Source organism: Montipora capricornis, chromosome 3 (assembly GCF_036669925.1).
Source record: "Montipora capricornis isolate CH-2021 chromosome 3, ASM3666992v2, whole genome shotgun sequence".
In the NCBI taxonomy this organism is placed as follows: domain Eukaryota; kingdom Metazoa; phylum Cnidaria; class Anthozoa; order Scleractinia; family Acroporidae; genus Montipora; species Montipora capricornis.
The window spans coordinates 9955878-9968377 of NC_090885.1; the positions used below are offsets into that span (position 1 = coordinate 9955878).

Sequence of the window (12500 nt, forward strand, 5' to 3'; positions counted from 1 at the left end):
AGAAGTGTCTGTGGAGAGCACTCAAATACCAAGAGTTGCCTGTGTCCTTCTTGTAATTCCATTGCATGGGCGCTTTTCTCTCCTGCTCCGCAATGTTTGTCTTTCCTTGACGTTCTTCCACGGCACACGGGCGCTAAAATATCTGCCAGTTTTCAAAATAACTGTTGGAATTAAGTCGGTGATTCAAGTCTTACTCACGATTAGTCCAACGTTTCCTTTGCTTTGTCCCTGTTTTCTTTTGTTTACGTTTTTATTTATTATTACATTTTTTTCTTTTTTCTTTCAGGCTTTGACACTTGCTCCATGCAATTCTGCAGTGCAAGAGCAACTTCGAATTCTAAAAAATAAGCAAAGATTACACGATGAAAAATTGTCCAAAGCGCTTAGTGCCATGTTTGGACGCCGGAAAACGTCAATTGAGTAGTGCCGTTGACGCTGGTGAAGTTATACATCTCCCCTGCCTGCTGTTACTGATTTTAGTGCAGAGAACCCAGTAAAGTGACTCCTACTAGTTGTTTCGTTGCAGCCGGTCTGCAAGGAAGTGCTGCACACCAGATGCAAATAGGCATTCGGGATTTCATGAGTGGTGTATTTTCCAGTAAAACACTCCTGTCTATATAATAAAGAGGCTTATACGGCGTAGGTTTCGCCAACTGCAAAAACAGACGAATACAGTGAAGATTTCATGCAATCAATTTTATTCATTTTATTCATAACAGGTTACAACAAAGTTAGCGAAAGTTACAATGGAGAAATGCCGTGATTAAAAAATGTTCATTCTTAACACAATCTTAGGCTTAATATGAAGAAGTTTCAGGGCCGTTTGTGGTTAATCCAGGCAGAGTTACAAGGGACAAACTGAATCAGTTCAATGTCTTGACCAAGTTTTGTCTTCCAATATGGAAAGTGACTTTTTAGCGAATAATAGTCGAACAGTGTCCTTAATCACTAGGCCTCTGAAAAAATATTTACATTTTAAATCAACCCAGTTTCGTTTGCACATGTAAATGTATATTCATGATCCATTGGTTTTCAATCTAGCTTAAAAAGAAGACTCGGTTGCCTTATTACACTTACATTGCAAACAATTGGATGTCCGCAACTTCAACATCACTCGTGTCACGCGATACAGACCATGCAATTAACGTCGCAGAATGTCCCCCAAATGCTTCTTCTCAAGTAAGAATAAATACTTAATACGTAATTGACCACTTTCATAAATGGCGACCGCTTTTACATCCTTTTGTGTTTGTCAAGTCAAGCTATGATCTTCGCAGTTAGGAACGCAATTTTTGCAATTGCGTAGAGAAGCCCGAAAAATTCAGGACTTCAACGGGGTTTGAACCCGTGACCTCGCGATTCCGGTGCGACGCTCTAACCAACTGAGCTATGAAGCCACTGACGTTGGGAGCTGGTCACCATCATTGATTCATTCCTCACGGGACCATTAGAACCCACAAATGACCAGCTCCCGACGTCAGTGGCTTCATAGCTCAGTTGGTTAGAGCGTCGCACCGGAATCGCGAGGTCACGGGTTCAAAGTCCTGAATTTTTCAAGCCTCTCTACGCAATTGCAAAAGTTGCGTTCCTAACTGCGAAGATCATAGCTTCACTAGATTTCATATCCGCAGTTCATATATCATTAATTTCATATACCATTTCAGCATTTTGTATTTATGTTTATTATACCTACAGCCCTCATTTTAAAACCAACATTCTTTCGAAATTTGCTCGTCACAGCGAAGCTAGAAAGGCTTATCAGTATTAAAACAAAGGAATACTTTATTTGGCCGCCATTATAAAAGTGGTCTATAAGGGCTTTTCAGGGCCAATGAAACTCAATCAACGAAACGACGGAACACAACAACAACAACTGTTAAGAATCCCAACTGATTGGAGGCAAAGCATTTAGCTATTAAGAACTTCGGCCGAGAAGTTGAACCACGGATTACCGGGAACAAATTCAACGAGTGGTCAGAACGAGTCTTGAACCCGGGAACTCCGGAACTCAAGGCAAGCGTCCTAACCGCTTGGCCGCACTACCTCCATTTACCCTGACCTAAAAATAACCGCAACCCTCCTTCGTTAGAAATAGGTAGGAAATGCTTAGACTTACAGGGACACTGCTTGTTGGATGTAAAAATTGGACTTGCATTCATTTTGGACATAGTCCTGCACTTAATTAGTGATTTATTTGATTCGGTAAACAAATAAAAACCAAGAAGAAAACCGTTTTCGCTCTTCGGGGGAATTTGCGATTCTTTTTTCGCGCTATTTGCTTTTTTGGGATTAGGCTTTAACACTGACCAATATGAAAAACGCACATAATCTGCGAGCAACCTCTCCACCAGCACCGTGAAGTGCGTGTGAACAAGTTACAGTTGAATGATATGTACTTGCTTCGTATGGGAGAAAATGGGGCGAGATTTTTGCATTTGTGAAGCGCTCTTAAGTCAGTTGAGTGCCTAAGGTAATCGCGTGATACCTCGCCCCCTTTTCCACTATTTAATGATGAGTAGAAAGCCAGTCATGGCCTATAAAATCTTCCCGCGCTATGGGAATATGGTGCACGAAAATTTCGTAGGATTCTAATTGGTTAATCGCGCCGCTTTTTGCTTCTTCTGGTTTTAGAGGCCCACCTTTAATTAAGCGACTGTTTGTTTTTGTTATGGAAATTCGCACTGCTTATCATAGCGATCTGATTGGATGAATTTCAGCTTTGGCGGAATTTTCATATATTAAAATTGTTCCACACCACCCAATGCCCGTCGGTTGAAGGTGGGCATTTAACATCGTCAGATGCCCAGAAAATCTTCGCATACACCTTATTCCAAAATGGCCGCTGATTTATGCGGATACAAATTGGCCCTTGTTGCCTCGTTCAAGATAAAATATTCTTTTGAATTTTAAGCTTAAGAAAGAGGCATCAAGGGCTAATTTGAATAAAAACAAAAGAATATTTAAATGGAGGCCATTTTGGAATAAGGTGTATGGAGTTGTTCAATGTAGACTCGACCCAGTGTCTCTCTGGCGCTTGCAATTCTTACAGACGTCTTTGTTAAAAGCAAAATTAATCTACTGGTCAGGATCTTCACCTTTGTTCAAAAGACTCAAAAGACTAGGAACTTTCTGAATCTTCACTGGCCGAGGAGCTGTTAAAAAATGTTAAAGATTATATATTAACTGAAGTAACGAGAAGATTAGGTTACCCATGCAGTTTAAAGAAAACAAGGTCTATATACTCATTGCTTGGACAAAGTGGTCGTTATGTTCTACAAGTTTTTGAGAAGACTTCAGTAAAATGTGTTCGAAGAAAAACTGCTTAGGAAATTTGTTGCCCAAACATGGAATATTTCTTTGCACACAGTGGCGGATCAAGGGGAGCCTTCCCCCCCCCCCCCCCCCTTAGTTTTGGTTTTGGACCGAAGCCACCAAAACACCATAAAACACCAACACTGTGAAAGGGCAAAACCAAAATGTTTGAGAGGGGGCCCCCACCTTACCTCCAGGTCTGGATCCGCCACTGGCACATATGTTGAAACGGCAGAGACTGGGAAATGTTGTCCTCTTTGTTATTAGAGAAAAGAAAACTGACACCCAGATTACTCAATTTAACATCCCTGCGAAGGTCATGGCAAAGTAGAAGGGAAAAATTGAGAGAGGAAGAAAAATTGATTTTCACTTGTTTGACTCTTGGTTGGAGCGATGATCAATGCAAAGCTCTGTTGCTTGACTTCCTGGATATCAAGAACACTCCCTGACGGTGTTCAGATTTTAAAAAAAATACGAATTACGCAATGACGTTTATCAATAAGGCGTTCCAAACTAAATCGTCCTTTTCCATTTTAGGAAAATTCCGCTAAAAATGGCGATATGTTATGTTTTTGAGCTCACTTCTTTTTAAAATGCAAGTTATTGCCTATATTCTGTCGGAATGATTTCATCTAAAAATCAAACTCGCTCTCCTTGGTCAATTTTACGCGGACTTTAAATGGATTCCGCAGGATGTATTACAGTTTCACTTTTTTTTCTCAGATAAAATCAGTTTTACTTAAGTCCGATTTTTGGACCCAAAATTCTTACTTTGTTTTTTCTAATTAAAGCTATTACTATGAAGCACCTTGTTTTCATTGTCGCCAACAATGGATATTTTTTTGTCCGATTTTCGGAACCAAAATTTTTCTTTCAGTCCATCATTTATGGGTTGCGGACGACCACGGATATTAATTATTTGGAGTCCGATTTTCGGACCCAAATTTTTTCTTACAATCTACCCTTTTTTATTGTGACCGACGATGCTTATTTTTTGAGCCCGATTTTTCGACCCAAAATACTTACTTTTTTTCTGATAAGGATAATTTTCAGTCTATCGTGAATTGTGGGACGACGATGCAAAGTTTTGAGTCCTATTCTCAGAGCTATGTTAATTCCGATTTCTATTCACGTGAAATGCCCATTTTACGAACGGATAACACTAGTTGGAATCCGTTTTTGGGGCCAAAACATTATGTTTGACTTGGCTTACAGCTGATGGCGTTAAATTCTCCCGAATCGTCGAGAAATTGTTTTGAACGACATGGGATTGCAATTGATACGATGCCATAGGTGCAGAAAATGGCAACCTTGAAGCTTGGTTAATTGGCACTGTCAGTTAAATTTCAACACAACCGTGCATAGAGCCGTTTAATCCCTTAAATTTATTATGAATTCGTTGTTTTATTCTGCATACAAAAGATTCAATTACGAATCTATAACCTTAAAAATGAAAAGTAACATAATAATAAAGATGATATAACTCAAGCATTCCACAAAGAGTTGAATGTCCTCTCTCTTTAACAACTTGCAACTGATACGCTCCTTATGAATTCCTTTGTTTCTTCGGCTATAGAAAATTTTTGCATTCAAAGTTTGCTCTATCACTGACAACACAATATCTGCCATTTTTGATTGCCGCTTTTAATGCAGTTGATGTGTTAAGGCATAAAACAAGATCGTCCTTTTCACAAAAATGATTAATCAGCCACTCGAAAGCTTCAGTGGCCTTGTCTCCGGGAACGGTACCACGGCGCTCGCAGATGACCAGGTTATCCCTGGATTCTCCATTCTGAAAATTCGCTAGCCCTCTTGACAATCCAGAAGACAATGCCCATGAAGTAGCCAACCAGTGGCCAACCACAAAAGCAGAATCGCAGCTGGCAAGACTCAAGTTATCTACGGAAGAAAAAAAATAGAGGTCCCTCAATAAATATGTATATATCCAATGTTTTTACTTGCACACTGGCCTGTTTTTTATCAGCTATCGTTGTGAATGTTTATAATATATAATAAATCAATAATAATGACATAAAAGAATTAAGAGTTTATAATTGAGGGCGGGCATCACAGGGAACGTAAGCACACGCGTTTTTGAGACGCAGACGGCAACCGGAAGAGAACATTTCGCATGCCAGGACAGTGGTGTCTCCCACATTTTTATACTTATCATCTCTACTGAAGACAAGACAAAAGGAAAACAGCTCACTTCCGCTTGCCGTCAGCCTCTAAAAAACGCCCGTGCTTAAGCTCACAAGTATGTTTTGGGCTCGACTGAGACTCATTTTACCCGAGTCACTATGTGAAGGTTAAAATGAGCTCTGAGAAGGGCCCAAAACATGTGTATGCCCAAGAACACTAACTCTATCATTAATATTATTATCATCATCATCATCACCATCATGGTAGAATGCGGTTTATGACGCCAGAAGACAACAAAAACGAAAAATAACGATTGAGGCAAGAGCTTTGGTTTGCCTGTTACTAGCTACGGCCCTCACAAAATTCAAAACAAATTTTGATAATTGATTTTAAATTATTCACAGTTAATCCACCACATGTACGCATTGCGGACTTTTTTTTTTATTAATAGAACCGAGTTTTAAATATGATTGATTCTGTACCTCGGATAACATTTAAAAGTATTTTTATTGATTGATTATTTTGTTAAATAACTTGATTCAAATGGCTTACTACAGTAGTTTGATTTTCGTATTTTTGTTATTATGTTATTTATATGCCATCTGTGTATGGAACTACCAATAAATTGTTGCAGGAGCCCATGGGTTCCTGACTGTTGTTGTTGTTGTTGTTGTTTTTGTTGTAGTGAAAGGTCATGCAGGTGTGTCTAGGGTTACCTTAAGTACACCAGTGTGAACTCCATTAATTAATGACTGTGCCCCCTATTGTTATTGCGCACACGTTTTGCGCATCTCGAGATGCTTACTAATACAGTGATATTTTTACGCGCTTTAAAACTATCCGGAGAAAGTAAATCTTAGTAAGTACTTTTGGTATCCAAAGAGAAACTTGTGGGTAACAGTGCATTTTTCAGAGATAATTAAGCTTCCATTTGAGAAAGAACGCCATACATTGCTTTGTAATTTATAGCTTTTTACAGATATTATTCATCAATGATTATCTTTGAAAATGAGAGATTACCACGTATTTTCTTTCTGGATCTCAATAACACTTGTTAAGATCTACATTTCCTGCATAATCATAAAACGGGGCAAAAATACTATTGAATTCGTAGGCACCGTCCTTAAAGTAGCAGAAACATCTGAGCTGTGTTATTAGAACAAAAGTTATTATTCTAACTCCGGCACATTAACAGTCATCTTTTGACCTACATGTATGCGACAGCTTTCTCAGACATCCAATCCACAAAGTACAAGCCTTTGAAATGTAAACGTGATCTGATACAAAATACAGAGGATTTTATTTGTTTTTGGCATGAGACAAAAGTGTAGTTTGGTGTATGACATTTTTGACATATATCAAAATTGTCAGGCCAATATATATTGAACTACAAATTTTCCTGGGGTCATTGCATGTGCTATATTTGATTGTAGAAGATTTCACATGTAGCTTTGCATGTCACACACAGTTGACCGCGTTAAACGGATCAAGTGCCCATCAAGCGATAGGTACAGTCACAGGATGACACAGCATGATAATTGAAGCCGGGAATTGAAGTCATCTCACTTACATTTGCTCAATAAGCAAATGTAATATTGCTGGTTTTCACTGTCACACCATCATCAAAACCATTCAACAAATAAAGTCAAGAATCAAAGAGACTAAAGAAGATGAATATTCAAACAGTTTCTCAAAGATTCAGGGCTGTGCGATGTTTCGTGCGGGAGATAGTCGAAGAAATGTTTTACTCAAATTTACAAGGCTTTGTATGGAGGCACCATGTTTGTGTCCCTCTAAGGGGCAAACAAAAACACATGTCATCCAGTTTTGATATAAAAAGCCTGTAGTCGTCTTCTGAGGACTCATAAATATCTACGTGGTGAGACGTTCGTCTTGTTTGATGTGTTTCTCAGACGTGCCGGGATCTCGGCTAAACGAGCCAGCCCTCCTAACCGGGCCAGCCGGCTCATGTAATCGGCCCCGTAACCTACGTGATTTTAATATCGTGTCACGCAAAAGCTTAGAAATTCTACTTTGCTTTATCAAAGGAAGAAAAACCCTATCAAACTGAAAATTTGTAAAAAGATAAGTCTTCAGCTGTTCTAAAAACTAACTAACTAAAGTTAAATTTCAAAAAGATTGATAATTCCTTATTTTTTTTAATGTTGATGACGTCATGTGAAAACCAAGAATTGGTGACGAGGAAATGTACTGAACTCCTCACTCACTTCGTCACTTCGACACTCATGGAATTTGGCTGCGTTACACAATTTGAGGGTAAAAAGTATTCGGCGACTCTCACCATTATTAAATACTTTTACTTTTGACAATGATGATATGTCGTTGCCGAAATGTCATGTTTTTAATATCCCTACCTTTCACGTGTATTCTAGATCTATCGTTACACAATTTGACACGTGTTGTACCAACTGAGATGTTTGTCGCGCTCTCAGATGACATTTTGATAAAACAAAAAAGGTTGTAGACCAGTGGGTCTTCGGTCGTCGTTTTTTGGGTCTTTGCTTTCGACAAATCCGATATTCGGCGCCTTATATTTGGAGGACTGGAATACCTTCGTGTGCTATTACATCATAATTATCTCCAAAGTTTACAGTCAATTTGAAGAAAGAAAAAATACAAGACAAACTGATATTTTTCTGCATTACTAACATAATATGTTACAGTGTATTATATACTGTGCCGTTTTGTAATATAGGCAGAATGCTCAGTCCTACTCCGGTAAACGCTGGTAGGAAGCAATAACTGTTATGTTTGAGGATTTTATTTTACATAAGAGGCGGTTACAAAATTATTTGGGCGCGTACCTATACCCTGGCTTCCAGAGGTCGCTCTAGGAGAGAAAACACCTCTGGCATCCAGGGTAGCGTACCTACGGCTTCAAAGTATAAACAAGAAATCGCAGTTAAGTCTAAATAACACTTAACTGTAAACAGAAAGAAAAGCATACCTCGACTGCTTGAACTTTTTGTGGCTAACTTTGTGTTCAAAGACGGGAACGTTCCTCACCACCGAATATGTCTTTCCGTAATATGCAAGTCGGGCCGTTCTGAAAAATGAAGGCTTCACTGTCTTGAATCTTGATTGACCATAAGTTTGTCCCCTCTTGTATTTGCTTTAGACGATGACTTGTTCGGTGCCTGTTTTCTTTCGTGCAGTCTATAATGCTCTGTAGTGTAGTCTATACGACGCTGCAGTTACTAACAAGTCAAAAGATTAATGTGCGTGCAAGATGATGAAACTCAATAAGGCACTGAGATAAGGTCACGAACGACCATCTGACGGGTCGTGTTCACATAAGCCGATCTTGATTTCGTCATTCGTCAGATGTGATCATAAACAGACCAAGCTGTGTGCTTCTCCCGATCGCTAGGGTGTTGAACGTCTTCCACATTTTTAGCATTTAACACCACATATCATTTTTATGTTTCTTTTTTTTTTTCGATTTCACGCCCACGATATACTACAGTACATGCATACATCTGTCGATTTGATGAACATGAGGTCACGAGAGCTACCATGTCAAATTCAAAATTAATAGGCCACGACTGTAATTTAGTCCGCGCAATGTCTGGAGGTCACGCTTAATTTGTATTCTGAATTGCTTCGCCCAAGTAACGACTTTCCTCTCTGCGTATGCTACGTGTCCCATCCTGTGTATGTAAAAATAGGATGTTCTGTTTGCAGTTTTTTGCCACACATGTACTAAACATGTTTATAATTCTCCTCGTGAACTGAGCTTGTCAACACCGAGCTGCATAATTTGTGTGCGTCCGGCTTTACATTGGAGAATCTGCCCATTACGGTCAAGTAAAGTACCCTCGCTCATGATCATTATAAATTCCGAAACAATTATCGAGTTTGCAATTACTACCTAAACTTCAGAAAAGATGGAAGGTGATCACAAACGTCGAAACTGGAGTTTTATCGGGTATTCAAGTGATGAGTCCAGCGTACGTCTCCATCATCAAAGTCCAGAATCGAAGGAACTCCTTTGAAACTAAGAGGGGGTTTAACGTTGATCGGTTTCTCGGATGAAAGCCTTGACTCATTCCGGCATCAACGTCAAAAACCCCAATCATTCGTGATCATTGTCCCAGACGGTTCGAGCCCGAACGACGACCTCTAGATGTACTCAGAGATTCTGACGGAGCAGAAAACAGTACGCGGAAATTATTCAGACTGTTGAAGCGATGAACTAAGCCAAGAAGAACTACTTAATATGGACGGTAAGCCGTAATTACCTTTACCGATAAATTTAATCTAATCGTGGGGAGCCAATCCAGCCTTCGGGCTAAACGTAACCTTCTTGTCAGTAGTAACAGCGTAATTACGCCGAGACTAAAAGGTACTTCAGGAATAGCATCACAAATTAGCATGAGAATGTTTTTCCGCCATTTTTTTTCAATGCATTTCCTTTTGAATGTTTCCAACCTTTTAACTGCATTGCTCATACTGAAAAGGAAAGTTTTCAAGTCCAATCTGAAAACAAACCGTATACTGATATAACTTATTAGTTCACCTCTAAAAAAAACGACGTAATGAGTAAGTTATGATTTAACACTTATGATATGTGCCTGAACATAACATTAGCCGTTTCATTTTCTATTCTCAACGCAAACTGGTAGGGGATGAAAACTAGCGTGAGCGCGTGAGGGGGCGCTGTGCGTTTACACACGCGTGAACAGTCTCCCATGCAATACTACGATGACTGCGTAGGTCTTTACCTGCATTGAGTTCACTTTAAAAATCACTACAAAATCAGACTTTGGGGAAATCAAGTTCTCAGCAAATAAGGTGATCAGGCGTTCTTTGAGGTTGCTCGAATCAGTTACTTAATTACCATACCTTTCCACTTTCCAATTATTTGCTCATAATAATAATAATAATAATAATAATAATAATAATAATAATAATAAGAAGAAGAAGAAGAAGAAGAAGAAGAAGACACGTGCGAACAAATTTTTAAGGGTCAAATTTTTGAGGTCGATCAGGTTTTTCTATCAGTTCTTTCCTGAGTTCACAGTCGGAGAGAATGGCCTTTGACTGTGACATTCCGACACAAAGGAAACAACCTATCATCAACTTAGGTAATTATCTGATTTCAATCAGGGAAAAACAAGACCCAATAGCTAAAACACCGGAAAAGTTAATAATAATGAGCTTTATTTAACCAGGGAGCATTTTCAGCAATCTGTTCTCTCAGGTGTCCCTGAGATAAATAAATACAATACTAAAATAAATGTACAATATACACAGTATTGTATTTATACTCGGGAATATTTCTTAAGCTGCGATAGCCGCCACTCTCTTAACACATTTCCGATTGTTTCACCTTGGAAAGTTTAATGGAAAATCGATCGAATGATAAATCTCGTTTGTAAGCAAAATTTGTAACGGGAGTTACCCCTATTCACTTTGAAATCTGCCCTTTGGCATCAATTTAACTTTACGGTCTCCACGATCACCCACAGTTGTTGCTATTTGCGGTTTTCACTGTCACACCATCATCAAAACCTTTCAACAAATAAAGTCAAGTTCATTTTCTTTTCATTTTCATTGTCTTTTGTCTCTTGAACAGCCCCACAAAGATTCAGGTCTCCGCGATGTTTCGTGCGGGAGATATTCGAAGAAATGTTTTACTCAAACTTGAATATAAGGCTTTGTATAGGGACGCGATGTTTTAGTCCCTCCGACGGGCACCAATATGGCAGCTGGAAGCTAACAAAAACATATGTCATCGAGTTTTGTTATAAAAAGCCTGTAATCGTCTTCTGAAGGCTCATAAACATCCACATGAGTACTTATTCTCATACAAGGACTGTTCAGATTGCGAAATCTCAGCGGATAAGTCGCTTTTTATCTTCGTGACAGCATTCTCTGCCGCCATTTTAATATCGTGTCACGCAAAAGCTCAGAATTCAACCTTCCTTTATCACAAGACGAAAAACCCTATCAAACCTAAAAAAAATTCAAAAGAAAAGTCTTCAGCTGTGTTAATAACTAACTAAACTAAAAGCTCAACAGGGTTGATAATCCCTTTTTTTTATTTTTATGACGTCACGTGAAATCCAAAAATTTTAAATTGCAAGAAAATGGAAAATATCAGTTTTAACAGCGAGTGAGTTTAGAGCAGCAGGTTCAAGTATCAAAACACTGCTTGATTTACTAAAAAAAATTCCTCAGGTTTCTGTTGTAGAGGAAATGCGAATAGTCAAGTGAAAAAGTTGCAACTGCATTTTATCAAAGTAGAGGATCAATTCCGAAAATTTCGCCATTTCTTTCCATCGACTCTAACTCTCCATTAGGTAGCTGCTCATTTAAGTTTAAACTAAAGAAGTCAAATGCACGTAAAAGACAGCCTCTAGGATTTTGTGAATGTAGTCAAATACACTACAGTGATTTGGATAAACATTTGAAAGGTTTTAGGGTTAGGGTGACCCTAACCCTAACCCTAAAACCAGGAATTTGCAAGGAACCCGCACAACCACGCAGGAATGGATTAATTAAGAAATTTGAAGGAAGGCTTCAAGGAACAGTTGTGAGTCTTAGAAACAAAAACTTAACCATAAACGTTATAAAGTGACTTAAATGTGAACTGCGATTTACAGTTTTTACTTTAATTAAACAGGAAGTTATGCTAGGAAGGGGGTTAGTTCAAAGTGTTAGAAACGGAACAAGGAATTTGTTAAGAATCTGTATTAACTTTAAAGCAAATAAAAATATAATCAAATTTTTGTTTTGGGCTAGCTAACCAGTGTCGCTTCAGTTGAAAAGAAAAACGGTCTCTTTTTGTTTTGTTGTTTTTTTTTTCTAAGATCACCACTGGGCCACTCCGTAGGGAAGAGAATAGAGCCGTCCAGGAGGTGGAGGACCATACAGCCGACTCAGCGGAAGTAGGTTTTTCTAAAGCCATCAATCTTCTCGACTGGGACAAAATACCTGTCTTTTGGAAGTTCACCGCTATATAGACCATGTTTCAATACACTACTGCAAAGGAACTTGTAAGTCTAGCTGGAAGCCCGACT

At 38.8% G+C, this 12500-nt stretch overlaps 1 protein-coding gene and 2 long non-coding RNA genes across 3 annotated transcripts in view; 2 read left to right on the forward strand and 1 right to left on the reverse strand.

The window, feature by feature from the left end:
- The window catches only part of LOC138042133 (FK506-binding protein 59-like), an 18583-nt gene extending 17799 nt beyond the window's left edge, over positions 1 to 784 (forward strand). The window contains exon 7 of the mRNA XM_068887920.1: positions 287 to 784. Coding sequence (XP_068744021.1) covers positions 287 to 424 — 138 coding nt within the window. The 3' untranslated portion in view covers positions 425 to 784. The remainder of the gene's footprint in view (positions 1 to 286) is intronic.
- A 3895-nt stretch (positions 785 to 4679) lies between these two features.
- LOC138042170 (uncharacterized) lies at positions 4680 to 8695 on the reverse strand. Its single transcript, XR_011130944.1, has 2 exons — positions 8423 to 8695; positions 4680 to 5211 (listed from the first exon to the last, which is right to left on the reverse strand). It is a non-coding gene; the product is annotated as an uncharacterized lncRNA (long non-coding RNA).
- A 373-nt stretch (positions 8696 to 9068) lies between these two features.
- The window catches only part of LOC138042173 (uncharacterized), a 4780-nt gene continuing 1348 nt past the window's right edge, over positions 9069 to 12500 (forward strand). The window contains exons 1-2 of the long non-coding RNA XR_011130947.1: positions 9069 to 9701; positions 12291 to 12500. The exon at positions 12291 to 12500 is cut by the window's right edge and continues 1348 nt beyond it. This is a non-coding gene — a long non-coding RNA (uncharacterized lncRNA). The remainder of the gene's footprint in view (positions 9702 to 12290) is intronic.